Genomic DNA, 25151 nt, shown 5'->3' with positions numbered 1-25151 from the left:
AGTGGAACAGTTTACATCAGTAGATGGTTTGGATGTTTGGGTTTTTATGGGTTAGAATGTACTGGAGCTGTACTCTGTTACATTAACCCTTTCATGCATGAATTGTGAGTACCTTAGTCAAGATTTTTTTCTTCAGTGGCATGAAAAGAAACAATGTGATCAAGTTTTTTTTTTCTATGGAGTTACAAAAATATCCACGCATTGAATTTTTGAAGAATAGAAACATGTTTGAAACCCAATATCAGAAAGTGATATGAAAACAATGAAATAAAAACATTTTTAATGCTGCTAATCTGATGTCTTCTCACATTTTAACATATTCTAATACTAGTAATTACTCACTTCATGGAGATAATATGCAAAAAAAAAACCTTCTTGTCTAACAAATAACAATTGATTTACACTCAAACATGTTAGTGCAGATCAGGTTTATCAAGAACAGCAAAGTTACAGTAATGGTATGAATGTCAGTGTATGGGATGGTGCATAAGTGTCCACTGTGTTGGCTGATATGAAACTAAAACAACAAAACCCATGAATATACAAGAGAACAGCTGGAGAAAAACTGTCCACTGGAGTGGACAGTATGCATGAAAGGGTTAATCAAGTAAATTCTTATCAACAATTGATGATATTCAGGGTCTCATTTGACCAAAATTGAGATTGTCAGAAGAACAGAAGTCAATTCAAAGTCTATTGTTGACAAGTTCCATAGAAGATTTATACAACCTTGGATCAAGCTCTTAAAAACACTCTAATGGACTTGACTAATGGATTTAGGACTTCAAATAGTACAAGTGTACCACTCATGAGTCATGAAAGGCAAACGCCAAAAACGAGGGAACAAGTGGTAGTGAGAAAAAAATAAAGAGACAGAGACATAGAGTCATTTGGGAAAGAGAATTAAAAAGCTTCTAAATGAATAGAATTGTCAAATAAAGCGACAAAGGCAGACAGGGACCAAAAGATTAATAGCTGTGATGTATTCGTTCTGTGATTTTCTTAGAAACTCTCTACTTTTATGCCAGTTCTACCTGAAGGCCATGAGTCAAACTGTTGAAAAGTCTTTTATGCAGACTAGGTAGATGAGCAGATTAAATTTAAGCTTTCAACAACTCAGTGTTATGATTGTTGCCTTTAGCGTGCAACTGCAACCCCAGCGGCACTTTTGGACGTCTCGACGAATGCCACCCTCATGACGGAAGCTGCCGGTGCCTGGGTCATGTGACTGGACGTGACTGCAGTACCTGTGAAGTCGGCTTCTTCAACCTGCAACCAGGTGTAGGATGTGAGAGGTAAAGTGATGCAAGGTGGAATTAAAAGTGTTGACCTTTCACAGGACAAGTGACTATTTTTGGTCATTTTCGCATACATTATAAGACAGTGACAGCAATAGTTACAGTGAGGCAACCATCTGAGGTCCAATGTGGTCTCCAGGGTCTGTAAGGTCCACCTCTGCATGAACAGTGAGTGGACCTGCTTTGTTCGGTACCATGAAGTAATGGTACTAATGTAAGGAATGATGTTCAAAAGCATCATGTGGATGTGGACAGGGGTCTGGATCAGCACGCATGTTGGTCTAATGTTCTAAAAGTCATGTTCCTTTCACCTTACATGTGTTTTTCTACTATTTTATATATATATGTAAACTTGTTGGATTTTTTTGCCACTTAACCCTTTACAGGGTACTCAGTGAAATACTCTGAAATTCAAAATGTCAACCTTAGTGTGTTATTGGACATCGTCATCTATCTCCTCGTCGGTTGGCATGACAACAGTCTCCCTCCTCTTGGCATAAAACATCCAAACGACACTTGCTAAAAAGTAAACAAGTAATAAAACAATTGTTATAAGGTCATGAACTCATATTCACTATTTACAGCTTCAAAATTTCGATATAATTTCTCCGAATCACTGTATAGTGTTATAAAAACAACATGCTTCTTGAGCTCACTGAGACACGGGATTGGCCTGTATTTAATGTTTGTGGAAATGACCAACAATAGACACTTGCCCAATAAAGGGTTATGGGTAAGGAACCATATATGGAAACTTCATTAACCTTCATTTTTGACATAATAAAGAATGAAGAATTGAAGAATTTTACATAAGTAAGTTGTTGTATGTTCTAAAAATGATGTTTGAATGTTCTAAAATACATGTTCCTTTCAACTCACGTGTTTTCTTGTATACATGTACAGGGGTTGGACAAAATAATGGAAACACCTTAAAACATCAACAAAATATAATTTAATATGGTGTAGGTCCGCCTTTTGCGGCAATTACAGCCTCAATTCTCCGAGGTATTGATTCATACAACTTGTGAATTGTTTCCAAAGGAATTTTAAGCCATTCTTCAGTTAGAATACCCTCCAACTCTTTTAGAGACGATGGCGGTGGAAATCGACGTCTTACTTGAATCTCTAAAACTGACCATAAATGCTCAATAATGTTGAGGTCTGGGGACTGTGCCGGCCATACGAGATGCTCAACTTCATTAGAATGTCCTCATGCCATTCTTTAACAAGTCTAGCTGTATGGATTGGGGCATTATCATCTTGAGGTGAAGGTGTTGCCATTATGTTGCCCAACCCCTGTATATACATTCACATACAGTACATACATACATACATACAGTACATGCATATATATATATATATATATATATATATATATATATATATATATATATACATACAGTACATACAGTACATGCATATATATATATATACATATATACATACAGTACATGCATATATATATATATATATATATATATATATATATATATATATATATATATATATATATATACACACACACATACATATATACATACATACAGTACATACACTATATACATACATACATACATACATACACATACATACAGTATATACATACATACATACATACATACAGTACATACAGTATATACATACGTACATACATACATACGTACATATACATACATACAGTACATACACACATACATATATACATACAGTACATACATACATACAGTACATGCATACATATATACATACATACGTAGATATACATACATACACATACATTCATACATACAGTACATTCAAAGATACATACATACATACATACACACACACACACACACACACACACACACACACACACACATACTCACTTATGTCCTCTTTGGGGGCGCACATCAAAACACCCTACTTTCGGGAACACCACTTTCTGAATGGTTTAGAGAGATGCTAGCAAGTGGGATGTATCACCAGGAATACCCAGATTATGAAAATCACCTCAGATTTTAGTTTAAAACAACTTTTGTCCAACCAGAATTTTTACCTTGAGATTGAGGACAAATAATTTTAATGTCCATTTTGGGGACTTCAACTGTACACAGATACACAAACTCATAAAAGTCACTTTTAGGTGCCTCAAATTCCTTTGGGGACAAAAATCTATAAAAGTAATTTTAGCATGTATTTTTGCTATGTTTGAGTTATGAGAATATTCAACCCTCAAATTCAGTCTCAACACTGCTCCTGAGTAGCTCTTGACATCTAAAGAAATGCACTAACTTATTCTTATTTAACTTATTCAATATAAACCAAAACAACTGAAGGACAATGGTTTAACTAATGGCCAATCCTTGCCATACTAACAAGTTTTATGTTGGCAGGACTATCAACAACAGTTGAGATTCAATAAAATTCTATCGGAAACACTTTGTTCTAAATAAGATTTAGACTGAATATGTTAGCCACATTGGCACCAGAATCAAATTTGCATAAAAATAAACATCATCCAACAAACTAAGGTATGCTGTCAAAATGTGTTTTACTAACACAATGTGTGAACATCATGCACAACAGAGGAAATAGAAACTCCTCTAAAAGTACAGATTTTGTACAGGGGTCAAGAATTTGACTAGCAGGTCAGTGCTGTCAGTAAAAATAATTGACTGCAGAGCTCAGAGAACCAATTTCTGTGGCTAGAAACATACAAATGGCTCCATAATTTGCCATTTAGGTAACAGGAGGGGCCATCCTCAAAGTGCCACTATTTTTTATACAGAAAAAGGTTGAGATAACAGGTATACTTCCAACTAACAGTGTACATCAACAAGTATACTTCTACCAGAGTACACTTTAACAACAGAAGAGTTCAAGATTTTGTCTGTTAGCTAAATAACAAGCTGAGTCTATTTCCTCCAAAAGAGAAATATAAAATGAACAATGATCTGAAAAGCAACAAAAACTGTTCTTATTGTTTAGCACAAGCCTTTCTCTTCAAGGCAGTGATTCGATTTCTGACGTAATTTTTTACACCAGTCCAGTTGCGGTCTCTCAGTGCGTCAGGCTCTGCATTGATACACCGCAGACAGTCGATCTTTTGCGGTACCTTGCAAGTGTGTATGAAGTCCATCATGTGTCTTTCCACAGCACGTACCTCACTGTCATCCCACTTACGTTTAGAGTTGTCTCTGTTAAGAAGTGTCTGTGAAATCTCTATAAAGAAAAGAGAAAAGGTGATGTCAAGTTACCCTTCTGTCAGTACCAACGTTAAATTTGAAAGGACAACAGCGGTCAAGTGATAAATCATGGAAGACCATGAGTAGCAGGTTTTACTACACTAGTTTTTAATTTTTAAACACTCCTAAAAAGGCGGCATAGTTTGTGATTTTAAATTACATGTAAATGAATTTGAACTAATCTGAAAATAATGTGGAAGATGTTAACTACTTTTACTAATTATCCACAAAGGTGGCAAAAGTACTCACACTCTGTACTTAAGTAGAAGTACAGATACTTGTGGAAAAAAGACTCTGGTAAAAGTTGAAAAAAAGTGATTCAACTCCTTCACTCAGGGTAAAGTACACACTCTGAAATTTACTTAAGTACAAAAGTAAAAATTATTTTTTACTATGTTAATTATACACAATACTTGTTTGATAACTTGGTAAAATGAAAAAAACTAAAAATTAGTGCTGTCAATCGACTGAAAACTTTAATCTGATTAATCACAGTTTTAGGCTGACAACCCGTGCAGCTGCAGCAGCAGCCAGAGGTGATGGAGCTGTTTTATCCCACAGACAGTGAAGGTAATGTGACTACTGGTGATAGAAGTTACTGAAAAGACTGAAGGTTGCTGAAGACTGACTGGACCACAGGTTTCTGTCTATCTGATACTGTCAGCCATTGTGGCACTGTAATGTAATGTTGGGTGACAAGTCTGGTTGTCTCTGGTTCTGTCTTTTTTACGTTCCGTTGTCATGTCAGTGGAAGTTGAATAAAAGTAAGTTATTCTTTAATAATGTAAGGAGTGGAAAGTACAGATTTGTGTTCACATGTAGCGCGTAAAAGTAAAAAGTCGTCAAATAAACAATCAAGTAAAGTACAGATACCTGAAAAATCTACTTAAGTACAGTGACAAAGTATTTGTATTTTGTTACTTCCCACCTGGTTATCCAACACAACAACCTGCTATAGGACTGCTACAGCAGCTGACTACAGTGTAGATTCTGTCATCATACCCAACTTTGGGGTTTTACTGGATACATTACTGTCACTTAATACAAAAAATGAATCCTATCTTATTTTTACCTTGATTGAGCGCGGCATCAGAGGAAGTGGAGAGAAGTGGAGATGTCACCTCTGCCTCATGGTCATCTTCAGCTGTGGTCTCTGTGGCTGAGCTGAAGCTGGCTGAGCTGACATTGGCAGACTCATCCTCATCACTTGATACATCTGGTTCTTGTGAACAGTCAACTTTTTCTGAAGTGACAATGTAAGAAAAGTACAAAAAAAGAAACCTTAGGAGTAGTAGCCTTAAGACAAAAACTCACTATGGACTTCCTACTAGGGCTGCACGATTTTGGCAAAAAAAAAAAATCCCGATTTTTTCCTCTAAAAACTCGATTTTCGATTTTGATTTCGATTTTTGGGTAAAACTACAAAAGACAACAGAAGTCAGCATGTCGTTTTCGTGAGCAGCCCACAATGCAAGGCACTGCTCTGACCTCAAATCTGTGATGGTATCACGTGATGAACCCACAGAAGTTTTATTTTTTCTTAATTAAATCTTTATTGAATGAAGTAGAGTATACAAGCAATGTATACAACAAGAAAATAACATAAGTTTGCCAGGGGGAATACACTATAATACAATGTCCAAATCAGAGCAAATACTTATGTTTTTTATACCTTTTTTATACCTGCCTTTTTGTTTCCAGATTTATCTAACAGCTTTAAATAAAGTTCAACATCTTTCAAAAAATAAATAATATTTGGTTTTGTGTTACAGAACTTACATTTGTGAATGAAAAATTTAGCAAGTAAGAGGACCAAATTAATTATTAAAAAAAAAAAAAAAAAAATATATATATATATATATATAATATATATATATATATATATATTTATATATATTTTTTTTTTTTTTTTTTTTTTTTTTTTTTTTTCCTGGGTATCTGGGCCCAAAGAAGTGATACCAATGTAAGTCAGTGACAGGCATCAGTTGTGCGTGCGTGGACCACGTTAATATGAGTGATCCAATGCAGTTCTATTTCAGTTGCGGGATCCGTGCGTGAAGCCACAGCTTACATTGCTATAAGTACTGCGGGTTCATTAACACATTTAAAGTCCGGTCATTACACGGACTTCTGGGACAGACCGCTGTCACTGATAGGAGGAGGAGCCTACGGGAGCCCGCAAGCGCGTGGCCCGCAGGCACGAGAGAGATGAAATCGATTTTACGACTTCCCTGTTTTAAAAATCGTCCTAATTAAAAAATCCGATTTCGATTTAAAATCGATTAATCGTGCAGCCCTACTTCCTGCATTACTTAAGTTACACATTTACACAAAGTAATTTTGTATATTAATATTGTACATAATATACACATTGCCTATGAGGAAAAATATGTAAAGAATACTTGACAGACTACATTTGCATTCCTCCAATGTGAAACAGATTGTTACGATTCTTTATCATTATACTTAAATAACCAAATACAGTATTAAGAGTTTGTTACAGGTAAAGAGCAGTGATGATGCATTTCTCATGAGACAATAGCCATGGTGTGATCTAACCTTAATTGTACTAATATACAGACATCCATACCTTCAGGGTCAATCTCAATGTCGTCAAGGGCTTGGCCTTTATACTGTGAGAGGGTCCCCTTCTCCACTGCCAAAAGCACTTTGCTCATTTTGGCGAGCTGTAGTGTTCCCTGTGGCAGGCGGTAATACTGCCTGTGGACACGAATGTCATGACCCAGAAAGTCTGCAAGTTGGTCTGATTCGTTTTCTTGAAGGTTGAGTACCTGAGACATTGTAGCTATGTGCTTTCGCAGCCTTGTTGATGTTAAGGCCTCTGGATTTTTAGCACCACTCTCCCTTGCAAACTTTTGGATGCATTCTCCCCCTCTGTAAGCAGACAAGGCACCTGGTCTAGCGAACATGTAAATGTTCTCTTTGAGGACTCCACACATCTCACGAGTTTCAGCTAGGAGGCTGAGAGCATCGATGGCTTTAGCAGCACAGGGACTCCTCTTCCTCGTTTTCCCCTGATTTCTACTCTGGTGAAGAAATCACACATCTTCTTCTCAAGAGGGGTGAGACAGGCTTCCATGTCCTTGTTGAGTTCTGACGTTTTCTTTGCCATGAAAGTGGCCAACTCCATTCTTGACACCTCTCCTTCTCTTCTTCTGTTGAAAATGATCACCTGTGCCAGAGTCACTTTGGCAAGTGTTGCATAGCTGTTTGCAGAGGGACAGAGTTTCAGCATTTTTTCAGCATCATCTTTAACCTTCTCCATGTGAGAGTCCAAACATTTGACGTCTTCAGTGAAAGGTAAAATTGGTGGTGCATTCCACTTCAACTCTTTCATAGTGGTTGTTGCGCCTCTGGTTATCAGTGCCTTCCATCTGAAATTTTTAATGGTCTTGAATTCGCGAGCATATTTCACCAGGCTGTCATCCCTGTCAACTGTGGACAGATTATCAGTCTCTACCAGCTCACAAAGTACACCCAGACTGTGGCCAACTTTTAGGGCTAAGGAAGGTGTGCGAAATGTGTTGTTCTCTGTGTTGTACCCAGCCAACTCTTTCACTGCAGATATCACACTGTTGAAGTTGGATGGATAGATGAGTTCCTCTGCTTTCCGTATAGGAGTTTTCTTCTGAGCAACTACTAATAGTCGCCCAAGCTCTCGAAGTCTTTGTCTTATCAAGTCATGCCTGTTCTTTCTTGACCCATTTAGATCAAAGAGGTGTTGTCCAAACTGCAACAGAAGTTTGTCATTTTGGATCGTCAGAGTGACCTCATCATAGCTCATGCAGGAAATGACACTCTTCAAGCCCTCACTAATCTCTTGAACAACAGCAGTTTTAAGGGCACATTTGGATCGAACTCGCTGCTTCCCAGTCCTGGATTCATCATCGGTTTCTTCTCGTGCTGGACAGATTTTTATGTGCTTCCACAAAGTCTTCTTGGCATAGAGTCCTTGACAATGAAAACAATGAATAAACTCAACAGCAGATCTAGCTTTTCGAGGTCTGTAGCAGGCCTGGAGCTCTCCTGCTCCCTTACTTACAACATGAGCATTATAGGCAAAGTTTCCGCGCCGTCTCAGAATATTTAATGCATTGCGTCTCTCTTTTGAGTTCTTTGGATGTAGAACTGCTCTGGCAACCTCTTCTACATTTCCGTGCACAGCTTCCAGGTGTCGTCCAATTTTTGAAAAAGGCTTGAGGCAATAGAGACAGTAGTTTCTTTTGTTATACACTTGACGACTTCCAGACTTTGAGGGAGGGCATACTTTGATTGAGTCAGAAAGATGTTGGACTCTGCTTTTCTTTGGAGTGCTCGACTTGCTCTTCCCCAAATGAGGAAATGAGCTCCTTCTCTTCCTTGGAGTGTTGGAGTTCCACTTCTTAGGGTTGTCTCTGGTTGGGTTTTTCACAGGAGTTCCAGAATCAATGGCTTGGTTTGCTGAAGATAAAAGGGAATCTCGCAGAGATAGCAGAGGGTTTTTTGCAACTGGATGGAGTTCTGTGTCCTCATCAGGCTCAGAATAACTTCCTTCAGTGTCTGGAACATAGTCTGAATCATTGTAGTCTGTGTTATCAGATTCATCAGGGGATTTTTCCTTACATGCAGTGGCCTTGAGGAAAAAAAAATGCAAAGTTTATTGCACTGTGTAGATGGACTGCACTTTTTACACATACATAAACTTTCTCTCTTTTAGCTGTATGTGAGAAAACAAGGTACATTTACCAAATTTTATTTAAATAAAAGAGATAATTCACACATCAAATTGTACACTACTAAGTAAATTGCAGTAATGCGCCTCAAAGCTGTTTTCCAGCCATTTTTAACATAAAAAGCAAAAGATGACACAATAAATGAATACAAAGAAGATGACACTGTTGCACTATAGCTAATTCATGAGACAGTGGAGCTGGAAGACACACCCACTGCTTTCAAATCAGCTCTAAGGGTTAGGATGCTGTGCTGGCATTGTTCCACAGAGTGGAAACATGTCAAACATGCTAACACATAGACAGCATCACTTACCATGTGTCAATCACTGGAACAAAGTAATAGAAAATTAATAAACAACATTCCTGCCGTTTTTAGGGTAGCTTCTATATGTGAAAGTAAGCAGGGCCAAAGAAACTAACAATGTAATTTAAAATTACATTTATTTTTGTTTTTTTGTTTTATTTTGTTTACATAAAAATCTGACACATGCGAGAGTATGCTCACTGCTTAATGCATTCCCAAACAAGGTGATGCAGCTTTTTGTTTCTAAGCTCTCCACCTGCAGAACAATCTTTTTGAAGACTTTAGGTTTGCTAAATTTAAACCAATAATCATCAATTGATAGTTAAAGCAGGGCTTAAATCATTTCTGTTCTCCGTGGCTTTAGCTAAGTTTGGTATCAGCCTCTATAATCTGTTGTCATCTGCTTGGTCTCGTTATTGCATTTAAAAGGCAATTAATTTAATGAAACATTTTTTAAAAATTGTCCTTTGTTTTATTGTCTTTTTACATAAAATTTTTAAAAATCTCATTTGTAAGTCGGTCAAAAACACTAACTGCACTACTGTCAAACATTAATGAACCAAACTCATTCTAAACAGTGATACCTGTGTTAAGGTATGCGCAAAACTGTGACTTCTGTATACTGTTACACCTTTACTTATTATTGGAGGAGAATACCTTTCTCTGTCGTAATGACTTCCCTTTGGAGTCATCCGCTGAAAAATCCTCAGGATTCGGACAAGCTGACGATGATGATGATGAACACATAACAGGAGCTCTTGGCTGACAAACAAAAAGGATAAAAGCATTCCAGTATGAATAAATCTTGTATAAACAATAGGCAATACAGACCTTTAAAAGGGCATGATTTTGACAATTTCCATTCACTACCATAATGATAAATCACACTTCAATCCTCATCCCGGATAATAACATTATGGAAATAAAGAAGAAAGTTTATTTCTGAACAGCATTATGAAAATTGACAAAATAGTGATAATTAGAATTATGTTTTTATTAATGATGTCAAATGATAACACTGATGTTATCCATACTGTGGAAAACTCCTGAAAACCAAATAACAAGCTAATGTTAAAATGCAGTAGTGTCACCTTTGTTGTTGCTGCTGGCTCTCCACTGTCCACTAAATCACTGGCCATTGTGGATTCATCCGCAGATGAAGCATCTGATGAGGCTAGTGGCTAAAAGGACAAACCAAACTTTCTATTTCCAATATTCAAATTCAGTTTGCATTCAGAAAAAGGCAGATGTATAGCAACCCTTTCACTGCTATAATAATGCTCGATTAATTAAGAACATGTGAGTAATTGTAAACATTGGCCCCAGTCAGTTTTGTACATACTTGAACATCATCACACTCGTCCTCAATGGCATCATCCAAGGGAGATTGTGAAGTCAGCTGAAGAAAAGAGAGAAAATCAACTAAAGCAAACATGATATTCTATTCAAGTACAATAACGAAACTTTCAGTAACATTAAACCAATTGTTATTAAAAACAAAATTTTGATAATGCTTTACTCTTACTAATGTGTAAAAATCAGCAAGTCATAAAAGAAGGCACGGTACCCTGTCTTGAAAAAAAGGAAAAACATGTTCTGGAATCCCAGCGCACTTCAGCCAATCAAGACTGAGAACTCATAAGGATGTGGCTCTGTGTCCTTGCTGAAGCCACAGAAAGCTGGATCCTCCTGTTCTTCATCTTATTTATAAAACATTGCACAGGATCTATACTAAAAGCACACGTGTGCCCAAAAAATGTAAATGGCATGCTCTAAAGAAAAAGTAATCAGATTTATGAAACAGTGCCTACACACACCGGCACTCAATGTTCTCTTTATTTTAACAGTCCAGCTGAAATTGTGTGCACGTGGATCAGCCTTATATTTTGCCCTCTACACACACAAATTCACTTGGTCAAAACATTCAAATACTCCACAGTGATAATGCCAGGAGAAGCTAATCTGCGGTTCCATATAGTGGTCATAACTGAGAGGAAGACAGAAAATAAGTCTCTGTATTTTTAGGGTCTACACTGATATCCATTTGGTATTATTAAAGGATAAGTTCGTTTTTTTGACACCTGGACCTTATTTAACCGAAAAACCGAACTTATCCTTTAAATTCTTAATTTTTAATTGTAAGTCAAAGCCATATCTGAGATGCCAAGAGTACTTTTAATGAAAACAGACTCATCAAAATAAAATGCAAATGACTGCATTCCCTGTTTGGATATACAGCTGCAAATATATCAACCTGTAAATAAATTAAATATGCAATATTAAATATAAATAAGCCTGAGAGTGAGAATGCTCCACTTCTTCATTAAAGAGGAAAATAATTAAAGACTGATTGAAATAGAGTACAATGGCAAGTTTTCCATTTGTACTTGACAAAACACAGCGCTGCGTTGCTTCTGCAGCTGGTCTTACATCACCAGTTAATCGAATGATTGTCTTTTTAAAAAAAGTCTCTGTCAGTTGGCAGAGTGGGCGTGGTAAGCACCTTGGACAGTGTAGATCAGGGGTCTCAAACTCCGATCCTCGAGGGCCGGTATCCTGCATGTTTTAGATGTTTCCCTCTTCCAGCACACCTGACGGTCGTTATCAGGCTTCTGCAGAGCTTGATGGTAGGCTCATCATTTGAATCAGGTGTGTTGGAAGAGGGATCGGAGTTTGAGACCCCTGGTGTAGATGCTTCATACTCTTTTTTTATTATTATTACTGTGTAACTTTCTAATCTCTCTTTGATATTGTAGATAAATCAAAATACATGTAGTATTGGTATTCAGAAACACTGACCTTATTCTTTACCACATTTTGACACTACAGGTGGGCTGCTTCTGTCCTCTGTCTATGTCAGAGTTTGACAGCTGTCAGTTTCTACAGTTATGATTCCATGACTACAGAGTTGCAGTGAAAAGATAGACGAGACAATTGTGTACTGTGTACAACTCAGAAGTTGTACACAGTATATATAACTGAGTTGGCATGTAACAAATAAGGTAGTGGTGTGGGCAAGACTTTAAGCAAACCTACAGAATTGTGCCTACACATAGAGTTAACTACATCAGCTTCTAAATAGCAAGTTTTTTTAATTAATTCAGCCCTCTTCCCCAGATTTGCAGCTGTCATCAGCTACTCACGGTACAGAGTGACACATCTGATTAGGAGGTTAAGTTGATTGAACTGAATAAGTACCTATACCTTCAAATTTACTTCTAATTTGATCATTAAACATTTACTTGCAAATATTTAAGCAGAATTTTGAAATCATTACTTCAAGTTCAGTTCCCTTGTACACACAGGATATTCAATACTGCTGGGTTTGCAGTGAATCTCCTGGTAATACACATGATGAGTTGGGCATACAGCAATGTTCACATTACTCACAAGAGCATCCAGTTCTGCCAGTTCCCGAGCCAGCCGTGCACGCTTTAACAGAATCGCGGTATGCCGTCTTTCTTCAGCATTTCGCTGCTCCTCTGCAATTTTGTGTCGATTGAAGCTTTCTTCATGGTGCTTTCTCAGTTTGGCCATTCGAGACTATGAGGACAGCAATTAAATTAGGTAAGACCTTGTTGAGCAAAGCAAACACTACCTGGAAACAAGACACTTTACAGTCAAAAATGTGCAATGGTGTAATAGTGATTACACTGAAAGATGAAAAATGGCTGTTATTTGCCCCTGGATTGCTGCTGTTGAAGTTGATCTCATCTTCCATTACTGATGTATCTACAGGACCAGATAACAGCTAAAAGACAAAAAGCATATATGTAAGCATGTGAGTGAACACTCTTTGGCCAACATGAAAATGTATCAAACCTTAGACCCTATGCACTGTGTGAAGAAAAAGAAAACTGGTGGTTTCAGAGCCAAACCCATACCAACATAAGTTGGTATGGGTTTGGCTCTAGAATATTGTACTGCATTGCTGATTATGAATTGCAATGTTTTGATATCGTGCAATCTGCACTGTCACACTTGTATTGAACGCTCATTAAATTAAATTCATGCTGTTCTCTACAGAAGTGGTTCTCCACCTGGGGTTGGGGGTGCCAGAGATCCCAGGGAGTGTGCAAAACTTCTATATAAAGTATAAATTAAGAAAACATTTGTTGAATTTGAATTTTTTAAAAAATCAAAGGAACAAGGGCACTTTATATTTGAGTTTCAAACATTCGTTGGGACATGATGTGAAAAGTTCATGTTCGAGCTGTAATTACCTGTTCGAAATGTCGGCTGCAGTCTCAATAGGTACATCAGACAGTGTGATCCAAAATAGGGCGCACTATGAAATCAATATAATTGCATGCCCTATCTATCACTAAACGAAGCTAATGTTGAAGTTTTGCTGCAAAAATGAAGGACAATAGCGAGGAAAGCCGTCCTGAGTGGACATTCACGACACCAAAACATCTGAGAAGCAGCTTGTGGAAGTATTTTGGGTTCTACACTGTGGATGGCAAAGTCACGGACAAAGATAAGGCTGTTTGTCGACTTTCTAAAAAGCAGCTAATTGGCGTGGCTGCACTGCTTTATGGCTGCACTGCAGCACTCAAGCTGATATGCACCCATTCCAGTCAATGTTCGTGTTTACACCAGAAGCGCTGCAGCACGTTTTAGCTTCATCCCAGAAGCGGCTCACGGCTCCACAGACATTAAGCAGCAAGTCTATTTACACAATTTACACAGAGCAGATTGAACGGGCAGGAAGTCAGACATAGAAAAGGGGGGTAGAAACCGGTTAATTTTCAAAATAAAACACCCTGACTCACGATCATAAAGACAGAAAACAATTTTACTACGTAGGCTGCTTATCCATGGTTGACGCACAAGAGCGAGGAAGGAGGACCTAATCAAAAAACATCTGAGCAAGTAAACATGATCAGGCGGGGAAAACACTCGACTGCTGAAATGCTTCTGAAATGCTTCTGGTGAGAACTGCAGTAGCGCACATTAAGGAACAAAACCATGGAGCAGCTGCTAAACAAACTTGTGGGCTCACGTATTCGGATGGATTTAAAAGGACCTGTAAAAGTTGATTTTTTTGAAAAACTGACAGCCCTATTAGGAACACATGTAGTGGAATAATCAAAAGTCTGTGTAAACCCAGATAAAAAACCCCAAACTTTCATTTTCAAATATGAAGCTATTTAGTGGCCTTTTCTGGGAACATTGTAAGTGCTCAATGTTAACAGACGTTCAACCAAGTTAAACTTAGTTTAGTTGGTCAGTCTAGCCATACTTTTGGGGTCGTTCAAAACACACACACTTGCTACTCAAACCTATTTGGGGACGTCTGGTAGACAAAACCTTTTGACACCAGTTTGTTAGTCGAGCCATACTTCTGGGGTTGTTCAAAACACACACACACCTGCTACCAAAACCTAATTGGGGACGTCCCGTTAGATGAAACCTTTAGACACCAGTTTATCAGTCCAGCCAAACTTGTAGTGTGGTAACTGACAAACAGAGTCCATCCCAACAACAGACATGAGAAGTACTTACAGACACAGCCTACTTGGGCTGCTTTAAGACTGTGCTGGGACGTCATTCATACTCACTGACCCACTATATACAACACAGATAACCAATACTGTCTGATCTCTGCGAGATTAAGTAGTGTGTTATAATCTGGCTCCTACCTGAGGTCTGTCACTCTCATCCACAGTCTGCTCGCTGACTTCAGGTGATGATTTCTGCTGGAAACAGAAACAAGATACAATTTAAGAAACCAACAAGACTTAAAGTTTGTATTTAAGTGTGTGAGGATGAAGGTGGCTCCATTTATGTCAAGTCTGGGAATATTGTAAGTGCTCAATGTTAACAGACGTTCAACCAAGTTAAACTTAGTTTAGTTGGTCAGTCTAGCCATACTTTTGGGGTCGTTCAAAACACACACACTTGCTACTCAAACCTATTTGGGGACGTCTGGTAGACAAAACCTTTTGACACCAGTTTGTTAGTCGAGCCATACTTCTGGGGTTGTTCAAAACACACACACACCTGCTACCAAAACCTAATTGGGGACGTCCCGTTAGATAAAACCTTTAGACACCAGTTTATCAGTCCAGCCAAACTTGTAGTGTGGTAACTGACAAACAGAGTCCATCCCAACAACAGACATGAGAAGTACTTACAGACAGAGACTACTTGGGCTGCTTTAAGACTGTGCTGGGACGTCATTCATACTCACTGACCCACTATATACAACACAGATACCCAATACTGTCTGATCTCTGAGAGATTAAGTCAGTGGTTCTTAACCTTGTTGGCGGTACTGAACCCCACCAGTTTCATATGTGCATTCACCGAACCCTTCTTTATTAAAAAATATAATTTTATTTTTTTCAAATTCAAGACACAGGTATATGTTTTACTGGTGCACAAAATGAACTGTGCATTAACATCACTGTGTTCAAAGAACAAAACCAATACAGTGCATGAAGTCACAACAAATTCCATACCTTTTCACAAAGACATGACCTTTTGTAATACTACCACACTGAAATGGTTTTAATTTTTAACCTTATGTATTCCAATAATGAACTTATTGTATTTATGCTATTTATCATTTTTAACACACACCCATCACCTAATTTCCATCAGGCTACAATAATAATGAATATTTACTGCAAATCAGTGTGACTTCTGCTGTTGCCTTTGACAGACCAGTTCAGAAATGCGTGGCTTCACCTTGGCAAGTGCCACTCTCTTTCTCCATCCGCGACGGTGCGTCGGTTGTCACATGATTGTAACTGACCAGTGCGGTGACTGAAAATGTAAACAAACGCTACACATGGCTGCCTCCGTGGTTAACAGGAAGTAGCAAAAGTCATAACAACGATGTGGAAAATAATTCATCGTCAGACGAGTCGAAGAGATTATAAACACTTCCGGATGTGTTGTAGTGTTATAAGCAACAACAATACACTGCGTATATTGGGTGTCAATCAGAGAAAGAGTCTCCGAAGCCGTTTGTTTACATACACAGACCTAGCCCGACACACACACCCGACTAATGAGTCGAGTGTGTGTCTTGACCTCCGCCGAACCCCTGAGACTGACTCACCGAACCCCTAGGGTTCGATCGAACCCAGGTTAAGAACCACTGGATTAAGTAGTGTGTTACAATCTGGCTCCTACCTGAGGTCTGTCACTCTCATCCACAGTCTGCTCGCTGACTTCAGGTGATGATTTCTGCTGGAAACAGAAACAAGATACAATTTAAGAAACCAACAAGACTTAAAGTTTGTATTTAAGTGTGTGAGGATGAAGGTGGCTCCATTTATGTCAAGTCTGGGAACATTGTAAGTGCTCAATGTTAACAGACGTTCAACCAAGTTAAACTTAGTTTAGTTGGTCAGTCTAGCCATACTTCTGGGGTCGTTCAAAACACACACACTTGCTACCAAAACCTAATTGGGGACGTCTGGTAGACAAAACCTTTTGACACCAGTTTGTTAGTCGAGCCATACTTCTGGGGTTGTTCAAAACACACACACACCTGCTACCAAAACCTAATTGGGGATGTCCCGTTAGATGAAACCTTTAGACACCAGTTTATCAGTCCAGCCAAACTTGTAGTGTGGTAACTGACAAACAGAGTCCATCCCAACAACAGACATGAGAAGTACTTACAGACACAGCCTGCTTGGGCTGCTTTAAGACTGTGCTGGGACGTCATTCATACTCACTGACCCACTATATACAACACAGATAACCAATACTGTCTGATCTCTGCGAGATTAAGTAGCGTGTTATAATCTGGCTCCTACCTGAGGTCTGTCACTCTCATCCACAGTCTGCTCGCTGACTTCAGGTGATGATTTCTGCTGGAAACAGAAACAAGATACAATTTAAGAAACCAACAAGACTTAAAGTTTGTATTTAAGTGTGTGAGGATGAAGGTGGCTCCATTTATGTCAAGTCTGGGAATATTGTAAGTGCTCAATGTTAACAGACGTTCAACCAAGTTAAACTTAGTTTAGTTGGTCAGTCTAGCCATACTTTTGGGGTCGTTCAAAACACACACACTTGCTACTCAAACCTATTTGGGGACGTCTGGTAGACAAAACCTTTTGACACCAGTTTGTTAGTCGAGCCATACTTCTGGGGTTGTTCAAAACACACACACACCTGCTACCAAAACCTAATTGGGGACGTCCCGTTAGATGAAACCTTTAGACACCAGTTTATCAGTCCAGCCAAACTTGTAGCGTGGTAACTGACAAACAGAGTCCATCCCAACAACAGACATGAGAAGTACTTACAGACACAGACTACTTGGGCTGCTTTAAGACTGTGCTGGGACGTCATTCATACTCACTGACCCACTATATACAACACAGATAACCAATACTGTCTGATCTCTGCGAGATTAAGTAGTGTGTTATAATCTGGCTCCTACCTGAGGTCTGTCACTCTCATCCACAGTCTGCTCGCTGACTTCAGGTGATGATTTCTGCTGGAAACAGAAACAAGATACAATTTAAGAAACCAACAAGACTTAAAGTTTGTATTTAAGTGTGTGAGGATGAAGGTGGCTCCATTTATGTCAAGTCTGGGAACATTTTAACTGCTCAGTGTTAACAGACGTTCAACCAAGTTAAATTCATGCAAGGCTTAAATGCATCAAAAACTGGATACCACCCATTTCCAGGACACGTCATGGAAAAGCATGTTACATTCATACTCAAACAACCTAAACAAATTTTATCACAATTTAACCTTATGTAATATTTTCATCATTTGAAAGGAAAAGTCGAACATTTGTTAAATTGCTCCATATTCAATTATCCATGATATGCTGGTGTACCTGCTTGCGCCAAGGCCAGTCTGCATTCCCATAGTTGTAAGTTACTTCTTCACCTGGGGTAATGTCTTTTATTGCAAACAAGCACAGATGTGGCATCCCACCAATATCAATAGTTTTCATCTTGCAGTTAGGCTTTTTGTTGTCATCATTCACAAGCCTTCCCAGCGACTTGTCTTCAACTGATGCATCAAGACTTAAGAAAAAGAACAATAAAGATCAGAGTTAAAGTTACTTACTTGGTTTGTATACATTGTTAAGCATACTAAGACAGTTAAAAATATCATGTAAAATTTGGATAAAGAAAGATTTGATAAAAGGGAAAGTTTGATTCAACCGCTGAGCAAGCCATTTAAGTATGATATGAATCTAGAGCTGGACGAAAAATACAGAATATCTCTGCAACTACAAGACCTATATGAATAATCTTAATATCAAAACAAAGGTAACCCTTGTGGGTTTATTGTAGAGGAGAAAGCATCACAATATCTGTTACTGGGGCTGATTAAATGAAGATTTACACTATATTTCAATTTTCGCCTGACACAATGTACTTTATTTAGAGTGAATATCCCTTTTACATGAGGCCAGTGAAGGCATGGAACTCTAGAATCCAAATGCTCGTGAAGCACCCACGCTCTGTGCGGAGTTTCACTGAGATCAGGTGAAGCAGGAAGGAGTTTTAGGAGTTTAAGCCATTTAAACATATTTAACCATCAAATGTCTCATTTGAGTTTTCTCGTGTATAAAACTGTACAGATTAGGGCTGGGCGACACGATAATTTCAGGCTATATCACGATACACAATATATATCTCAATAATTTAAAAACTCTTCTAAAGTGCTTCAAGAATGTGTCATTCACATCTTTTGATGCATGACACCAGTATGATAATTTAAGTCATCCCTGCAACACGTCTCTACATTAAACATTCCTGTTGGTAATATATTCATCAGTGGTTTCTATTGGAATTTTTTTCTATTTAATTTGCATGGAAGAAAGGGGAAAAAACTGCCCATGTCATGCATTCCTACTGATTACACATGCAAGGAAGGAGCATATTCACGCTTACTTACCAATAACTTTTCCCTTTCCACTTAAAATCAAACAGGAACACTGCTTCAGTGTCATCATAGTGCCTCAAATGAAGGGGGCTGTCCTGTTTGAGAAGGTTGCCACGGTATTCAAGCACAAAATCTCCTTTTCTGAAATCCTCAGTAGCAAAAACACCCCGACCTTTAAAATAAGGAAAAAGCAAACACCATATCAATATTTTTCATCTACTACAGCAGCCTGCCATATTTTAAATCAGAAGAGCAGTGGTTTCCAAATGGTGGGCCATCAGAAAAGTCCTGGTGTGCCTTGGAGGTTTTCAAAACCAGAGTATTACTAAATTCACAATTATACAACAAGTAATGAATACAAGTGCGGACATTTTTTGATCACAAGATACATCATAATGCAGACATGAAGACTCTGCATTGATATAGAGACATGGCATGACCTTGTAGCAGGGAAAAAAAATACTGGGTGGGCAGCATTGTAGGGTGGAGTTATTTCTCTGAGCATCTGATTCATTAATACATGTATGTACAGAAAATTTAACCAAATATTACCAAAATGGCTCAAAAATACTGCATAATCCAGCTCTCCCAATCCACATAGCCTGTACAAAGTTACCATTAAAAATGAGATATGCATCAGATGCAGTGCTGACTTAATACAAAAAAAACAAAACATAAATCAGATCAAAAATCTAAAAACTAACCTTTGTGCAGATTGATAAAACGCTCTTCGAGTCCAGCCTTATCAATTTTCAAGTGAATGTGTTGCTCTGCATCTTGTTGTGGAGTGACTCGTTTTCTCTTCCTCACTCTCTCCATTGTACTTCGAATGTGAGCCATCTCATCTGTTGGAGAGGAGACTTTTATTTATGAGAGTCACCAAGATTAGTTAACAGATTCTCAGTTAACTAGCATGTACCATTCATTGCTTTTGTAAATGCTTGGACATAATTTTGTATTGATGCCGTACCTAAACACTAATGCATACTATTAACCCTCATAATAAAAACCTCTTAAAAAGCAAATACAATGTGTAGATCATCGAAGTATTAACCCTAATCTATCAAACACATTGCTTATTTGTATTATACACACAAGATAAGTATAGTCATTTATAGATCCCCTTTAAAATCTGATGATGTATAGTCCTGGAACACAGTTTTTAATTTAATAATTTGAACAATGTGTTTTCATTACAATACACTAAACACATTGTCAAAATTTAAACCATAACTGATTGAAAATCTCAGTGCAAATCTCAGTGTCAATGCAATCAGCAAAATCTACTTAAAATTCAATGAGCTATCCCCTCCTCCAAAGACTGTATCATTAGTTTTTACCATAAACTGTAGCGACATTCACAAAAAAAAGTTCAGAAAGACCTACGCTAATCTGCGCAGCGCACCCCTCAACTCATCTGCCCCCAAACTAATTAGTGCACCTGCGTCTGTCACTCACTCCGCTAGTTTACCTTACCATTAGCCTGCATAGCGCCGCTATGCTAATGCTACGTTAGCGTCGTTAGCGTCATTAGCATCAGGGCTAAAACGTCCGGTCATCTGCACCAATTCAACAGAAACTCGGAAGCGGCACATTTTTACTGATGTCACAGTCATTACACGGTTGGCGCACTGCACAAAGTCCTGCTATTGCAATAAAATGTTTTGCCTACCTTAGAAGGTTACTCCTTCATGACATCCTGCTGTCATTCCCTCCAACATTGACCGTGGCGCATGCGCTGGGCTGTCAGGAAGAGACACGCTTCCTGTCCGGAGTGGGGGATGGGCTGTGGTGCGTGATTTCACAAAATTTAGCTTTGCCTATTGGAGGTGGTGTTGATCTTTGTAGTTATGTGTGGATTGAATTGTGCGTTATATGAGTGTTTAATTAATTAATTAAAAGAATAATTATTATTAGTAATAGTGGTAGTAGTAGTATTAAGTTCAACTACATTCACAAATACTGCTCACCTAATATGCAGTATTGTTTACAATTTTCATAATACTGAAACTCATCCAGCAGTGCTATATACCCTTTATGGCATGTTGATAAGTCTTACTTCCATTCACCTTTGGTTAAACCAAGATTAGATTAACTCTGCTGAGGAAAGACAAAAACGAAGGATGCATGTTATGAAAACCTATTACCTCTATCCCAGACCATTTGGATCCATGTGAATCACTCCAAACCTTAGTGATCTGTTTCACATCAACCACAGCTAACAAGTTCTTCACATTTTGGTATAAAATGATCTAATTCTATACTCTGCATCTAGATTGAGTTTCTTGAGTTTTGAGGCTTTATTGTTGTCAGTCATTATACAGTGTGCATCTTTAATGTTTTGGGTCCCTCGAACTAAATACAACTGACATAGAGCATATGACAACAAATACTACTGTGTTGGTCCCCACTGTGTTCTTATTCTGCTTCGAAGATGAAAGGAAAAGAAGAAGAAAAAGAAAATAAATGAGTAGTATATGAACTATCCCTTTGTTTTTGTGAGTATAATATTATTGATACAGTGGGTTATTTTCTCAGGTTTCTGTATTTCAACAACCATGCACTCCACCCATGCAACAATGATAAATGAATGCAAAATCAACCAAAATCTACACATAACAATGTTTATTTTGATAAAGCAGGAAGGTCAGTAAGTTAATTAACTCTAATCATTTGTGTATCAACAAAAGGCTGCACACGCACAAGGCCTCCCCATTAAGGTATCTTAAAATGGTTGTTGGGGGGCATGTGGGTCTAGAGAAGATCGATGTAGGCTAACTAGCAATAGCAAGCTATCAACATGGTTTGCTCCATCGATGGTTCATACAGACAGAGACAAGTCCATTTTAGTAACTTGCAGAAAAAAAATCAGCAAAGTCATAAATGGAGCTATGGATCTAAGATCATAATTTGTCTCAAACACAATAATAATTTATTTATTTTGTATTATAGATCAAAATGCTTTATGCAAGTATCATCATTTTTAACAGAAATGCAACTTTGTCCATCAAAGTTGAGTGTAGATTTGAAAATATGGCTACATAATATATTATTGTGAATAAGTTGTTTGTTCAACACATTTCTTTTGTTTAGAAGGCAGCAACTATAGCAGAGTCACAAAAAAATCTGGCATTGTACAGTCATGGAATGCTATGTTTCTAACAGCAACATAATAATGACATTACATATGTAAGCTACAGTGACTTGCAAAAGTATTGATACCCCTTGAACTTTTCCACATTTTGTCACGTTACAACCACAAGCATAGATATATTTTATTGGAAATTTACGGTTTAATTATTTTTTTTTTTTTTACAAATAAAAAACTGCAAAGTGCAATGTTCAAAGTACTCAGCCCCCCTGAGTCCCCCTGAGTGGAACTGCCTTTTGCTGCAGTTACAGCTGCAGGTCTTTTGTGGTATGTCTCTACCAGCTTTGCACATCTGGAGACTGAAATTTTTGCCCATTCTTCTTTGCAAAACAGCTCAAGTTCAGTCAGATTAGATGGAGAGCCTTTGTGAATGGCAGTTTTCAGATCTTGCCACAGATTATCAATTGGATTTAGATCTGGACTTTGACTGGACCATTCTAACATATGAATATGTTTTGTTTAAAACCATTCCATTGTAGCTCTGGCTTTATGTTTAGGGTCATTGTCCTGCTGGAAGGTAAATTTGACATGAATTTCCAAAGTTATTTAATGCCTAATCTTCTTAATGTCTACGCTAAATTTAAATTTTCTTTACATATATTTGTTGTTCATATTGCAATAGAAAGAGCAGACAGAAGGCAGTTCTCAGGGATCAGGACAGCGACCAAGCAGCAGCAGTGATGACTGTCATGGAGAGGCTTCACAGGTGAGGAGAGATTATAGCTTGTTAAGGAAACATCTATAGGATGAGAGTGAAAATTAGAGTAATATCCACAGATATTTTGTAACTACTCTTCTTAATTTCTACCCTCAATTTAGATTTTCTTTGCGTATATTTATTGCCCATAATTGCAATAGAAAGAGCAGACAGAAGGCAGTCCTCAGGGATCAGGACAGGGACCAAGCAGCAGCGATGACTGTCAATGAGAGGCTTCACAGGTGAGGAGACATTATAACTGGTTAAGGAAATATCTATAGGATTATAATCATCTTGCTCCTGAACAATCTGTCCCCTTCACTTCTGAAATGAAGGCTATGCCCCTGGGTGAATCCAATGCAGGAAATGGCAGGCAGGGAACTCAATGGATCCAGTTTCATTCATAATCATGTCAGGAATAGGCAAACACAATGGAGCATAACAAATGACAAAAAAAATGTAATCAGTCACAAAAAAGTCATAAGGTTAAAGGTACTCTAAGCATGGTTGGCTGACGTCACATCTGTTGACGTTCAAAAATGTTATCAAACAAAACATAGTCTCTCGCCCCTCCCCATCTCTGCCTCTCCCCCTCTCGTGCTCCCTGACGTGAATGCATATAAGGGTTAGAACGCATAAATACAGGACTTGGCTCGTTCCTTCTCCTTTTCCCTCTTCTTGGCCAGATGAGCGCCTGAATGTCTCCTTTTTGGTCCTGTGTCAGCCATATCAAATTTCAAAAAAATACTGTTCGTTGTCTCTCTGTCGGTGTTACCGTCCTCGCTCTCCTATAGCTAACTTCTCTCATCTACTCTACTCTCCCACCCCCACTTCATGTGCATGCATGCAAACCCCCAGTACCTCTTGTCAGTGACTGGCTGGTTGGTGCAGCCTGGGTTGTTCACACAGACTGAACTTTTTCAGAGCATATTCAGAGGACAGTCAGCTAGCAGATCGTGAGGAGATGTTTACTGTAGGTGACTAGCTTAGAAACTGCGTAACAGGATTTAGAATACCTTAAATACTGGGGAGGTTATAGGTAGGCACTGGTTCGTGATGGAGGGGTAATGCAAATAAACAAGATGTTGTTTACAACATAACATAACAAAAATAGTTCTACTTGCATAGACAAAATTTCCTGAACAAATTCATATGTAAATGCATTACTATTATTATTTTATTAAAGCAAGATAAACCAGCTGGATACACATTTAGGAATGACACACATTGATACACCTCAGAGAACTGCATTCAGCATTGTTCTTACTATCAAAAATATTTTTTTATTCCTTTAATCTGTTATCATTTTCTCCCTTGTGGTGTCAAAAATGGTATCAAGTATCATATCTTCCTGAATATCAGTACTGACTTTGAACACTAATGCATTCCAGTCTGGATTGCTTGGTAGGTGTAGATCATTTGGCTGAATGATGATACTGTTTGACTGTCATGAGCCACCGTACTGTGTACTCTCATCCAGTCAGAATGCATGGAGATCTGGTTCACTTTCCTTTGGGTCCTGTATCGCACTTGCCAGTTACTGAAGACACAGATTAAATGCAGTCATGTGCATTTGGTGTTATCTTTGACTCACGCTGACAGCAGTCAACTTCTACAGTAGGGTTTGGAGAAGCAGGCTCCGTAATGGTAGCTATGCGCTTCCAATAGCTTGCAATACATAGGAGTGCACATTCACTTAGCTAATGTTGCTAAGTTAGTGCAACTTGAAAGTCTGTGAAAAGAATTACGTTTCTCAAAATTTACAAAGTGTGACTCACAACTGTACTTAACTTTAAGCAAGTTAGGTTTATTTAAAGTTAAGCAAACCCTAGACAAGTCCACATGACTTGAGCAGATAGCAC

General features: G+C 38.2%; 1 protein-coding gene and 1 long non-coding RNA gene across 2 annotated transcripts in view; one reads left to right on the top strand and one right to left on the bottom strand.

Moving 5' to 3' along the window:
* Positions 1-25151, top strand: part of LOC115430390 (laminin subunit gamma-3-like) — an 82506-nt gene that overhangs the window by 37520 nt on the left and 19835 nt on the right. Inside the window, exon 5 of the mRNA XM_030150381.1 lies at positions 1142-1295. Coding sequence (XP_030006241.1) covers positions 1142-1295 — 154 coding nt within the window. The remainder of the gene's footprint in view (positions 1-1141; positions 1296-25151) is intronic.
* Positions 5725-16924, bottom strand: LOC115430266 (uncharacterized). Its single transcript, XR_003936910.1, has 3 exons — positions 16709-16924; positions 15208-15264; positions 5725-5768 (listed from the first exon to the last, which is right to left on the bottom strand). It is a non-coding gene; the product is annotated as an uncharacterized LOC115430266 (long non-coding RNA).

The sequence above is a fragment of the Sphaeramia orbicularis genome, chromosome 12 (genome assembly GCF_902148855.1).
Source record: "Sphaeramia orbicularis chromosome 12, fSphaOr1.1, whole genome shotgun sequence".
NCBI classification, from domain to species: domain Eukaryota; kingdom Metazoa; phylum Chordata; class Actinopteri; order Kurtiformes; family Apogonidae; genus Sphaeramia; species Sphaeramia orbicularis.
The sequence above is the reverse complement of the archived record's forward strand: the minus strand, read 5'-3'. Positions and strand labels throughout refer to the sequence as shown.